Below are 3076 nucleotides of genomic sequence, written 5' to 3' on the forward strand. Positions count from 1 at the left end.
GTCTTGGTTTTTCTAGGAGTTACCTTTGTGCACCACCATATTTATTCCTTTTGTGGAACTAATTCCGTCTAATTCTGTGATTTTTAGTTAGTATATGTCTTTACTGCAGGTGCTTCTCCAGCCAGGAAAACGCTTAGGCCGGTGGCCTCACCTCAGAGGTGCCTGAGGCATGACTCTGACTCTCCATCTCCACGGAGGGGTACCCGGAATGCCTCTGATGCAGACCGTAGGCTGGACCGTGTACACAGCGATTCCCCTAAGCGTGGTCCTCTCAAACAGAATCAGAGCAAATCTTCAGACTCTGATTTATCTCCCCCACGTCGGACTCTGCCGGCTGCAAAGGATCAACGTAGTTTGAGGAGTCCACCTGACCTCTCGCCTCCTCGCCACCGTGACGCTAAGGGATCTCCCAAGAAGGTAGACGTTTCATCTTTTCATCTTTCTGTTTAAGCTGTGAATTACTTGCTCTAGGTAGAAAACTGTAAAGGTCCAATGACTTACAAATTGTGGAGTAGAAATTTCATATGCCTCGTGTGTGCAGCTGTGCCAGACCCTCTGCTTGCGATAAGAAGGACATGAGGTGGGCGTGCGAGAGGAGCTCTACCTCAGTGCACTGTGTTTCTGGAGGTGTGGGGAAGTTGTTCCCGAGGATGCCCAGCAAAGTGGCTTTGGAACGTGGCTGGCTGTGCTGACACGTCTCTCTTGGCTTCAGGCTGTCCCCTCGTCACGCCTCTGGATCGTTGGACAGCTCGCGGCTAGCAGTAAATGTGATTTCTGCTTGCTTTGCAGGCAAACGTGATGTCATCTGGGGTCAAAGCTGGCTTGGTGTCAGCTGATGTGCTGCGGAGGGAACAGCAGGAGCTCAGGAGGCATGAGAGAAATAACAAGCACTTGGAAGGTAGGGGTGTAAAAACACTGCACGAGCACCAGCTCGCTTTCTCTTCCTCTGCTTTCAGCTGGCTCTTGATGCTGCATCGGGCCCTGGTGTTAGGGTGCCGATGGAGAGCATCCCTGCGGCGCAGCATCTAGGCATGCGGATGGATTCCTTGGGTAGGGTCACTGAGCCTTGGAACTAAAAGATTTATAAACGGTGGTTTCAAAGCAATGCCAGTGAAGTCATGGGGAGAGTGAGAGATTTTATTTTTTTTCCTCCATCTGCCCCGGCTGCAAGTCTGAAGAAGCAGACTGATACTCAAAGGGCTCATGGTAGGAGCGTGGCTGTGCGGGGCAGCAGCTAAAAGCAAGAGCTGTGGGCCGGACTGGTGTTGGATGATAAGCTCTTTCAGAGGTTCGAACAAGTAAAAGGAAGGAATGGTGAAGTGAGGCATAGTTAGTCACTGAATTGTCTGGAGATGGCAAAATGTTCCAAAACGTGACTTGAGGCATCTGCCCCCTCCAGAGGAATCCCGACACTCTGAGACCGTCTTCCGCGACAAGTCAGGCCGCAAGAGGGACCTCGCGCAGGAGCGGCTGGAACAGAGGCAGAAAGCCGAAGCGCAGTCCGAGAGAGACGAGCAATACGCCAAATGGGGAAAAGGGTAAGGTTCTCCAGAGGTCCCTAGCACGGGCTTTGGGCCTCGCACTACAGCTTAGGACTCTCCACTGCCTGCTTTTTAGCCCAGTTTTGGTACTGCTTCGGCAGTGGTGTTGGCGGTGTCTCACTTTGTTGAGTTTGAGCCTGGGAGCAGGAGAGCATGTGCTCCACGGGTCTTGGAGAGCCCCTCAAGTGTTCCCTGCGTTGCTGGGTGTGCGTTGGGAATGCTGTGCACACGGTGGAAGTTCAGAACTGTTACCGATCCTGCAAAATGAGCAAGTCACAGTAAATGCTTGCTTGGCGTGGGGGTAGAAGTTTGTGTGTTTGTTTTCAGGCTAGCGCAGGGGAGGCAACAGCAGCAGAACGTGGAAGATGCAATAAAAGAGATGCAGAAGCCATTGGCCCGTTACATTGATGATCAGGATCTGGACCGAATGCTGAGAGAACAAGAGAGAGAAGGAGACCCCATGGCTGACTTCATCAAAAAAAGGAAGGCCAAAGAGAACAAAGAAAAGAAAGGTTTGGATGTTGAGTTACGCCAGCACATGGTTTAAGGCCCTGGCAGCGTAGAAATGTGGCTGCTGTTCACTGGCTAGCCTAGGACTGCCGGAGCAGCTTAGTCCTAAAGGACTGCTTCTCTGGAATTTGTGGAGTAGCGCAGCGCTATTTGCTATTATTGGCTTGTTACCAGTAACCGTTACTATTATTTGTTAGCTTGGAGAGCAGTATCCAGTGACTTAAAAACCAACCCATTCCCGTTTGTTTAAGTGTGTCTTTGGAAGTTTCCTCTGTGAGCGGTAGTTGGCTGTTAAGCAGCCTGTGCGTTATGCCGGTGTATACCTCTGAGGTTGGTGACGATGTGACCGCGTGATTGTGCTGAAGTACTAAACGGCTCTATTGCTCTTTCTGTTTCTAGAAAAACCTAGGTACAATGGACCAGCACCTCCACTCAACAGATTTAATATATGGCCTGGGCATCGCTGGGACGGTGTGGACAGGTATATGTTCCCGATACAACGGTGCGTTAGAATAATCGTAAAAATAAATGAGCTTTTGCTTCCAAGAGTTCACAGCGTAAAGATTCCCAGTTACCCGATGAGTGAGATTTGTCAGCGATAGGTTGAGTGTGTTAAGTTATACTCGGGTGAGGAATATGTGCTTGTCCGGGCCAGAAGGGAGCGAGGCTGGTGCTGTCAGCCAGGGTGTGGGCAGCTTCAGAGGTGCTAACTGTTGCTAACTGCAGATCGAGGTGGAAACTGCCAGAGTAAAAGTAGTGGAAAGCTTGTCAAGTCTCTAAAAAGTTTCCTTGCTTCAGAAAAGCTGCTGTGCGGTGGCCCATGGTCTTCTCGGTGTTACTTTGTAGGTCCAATGGATTTGAGCAGCAGCGTTTTGCCAGGATAGCCAACAAGAAGGCAGTTCAGGAGCTTGCGTACAAGTGGAGCGTTGAGGACATGTAGACAAGACAAAGAACCGTGCGAAGCAGCGCTCCTGAAGCGGCGCTGCAGAGGTTCACCTGCCGTCACTGCCAGAGCTGTGAGGAAC

General features: G+C 50.8%; 1 protein-coding gene across 1 annotated transcript in view; it reads left to right on the forward strand.

Moving 5' to 3' along the window:
- The window catches only part of ZPR1 (ZPR1 zinc finger), a 12641-nt gene extending 9650 nt beyond the window's left edge, over positions 1-2991 (forward strand). Inside the window, 7 exon segments of the mRNA XM_009895931.1 lie at positions 110-226; positions 299-417; positions 790-898; positions 1400-1538; positions 1869-2053; positions 2451-2532; positions 2898-2991. Coding sequence (XP_009894233.1) covers positions 110-226; positions 299-417; positions 790-898; positions 1400-1538; positions 1869-2053; positions 2451-2532; positions 2898-2991 — 845 coding nt within the window.
- The last annotated feature ends 85 nt before the right edge of the window (positions 2992-3076 follow it).

This window comes from Charadrius vociferus, unplaced genomic scaffold, assembly GCF_000708025.1.
Source record: "Charadrius vociferus isolate BGI_N301 unplaced genomic scaffold, ASM70802v2 scaffold172, whole genome shotgun sequence".
Classification (NCBI taxonomy): domain Eukaryota; kingdom Metazoa; phylum Chordata; class Aves; order Charadriiformes; family Charadriidae; genus Charadrius; species Charadrius vociferus.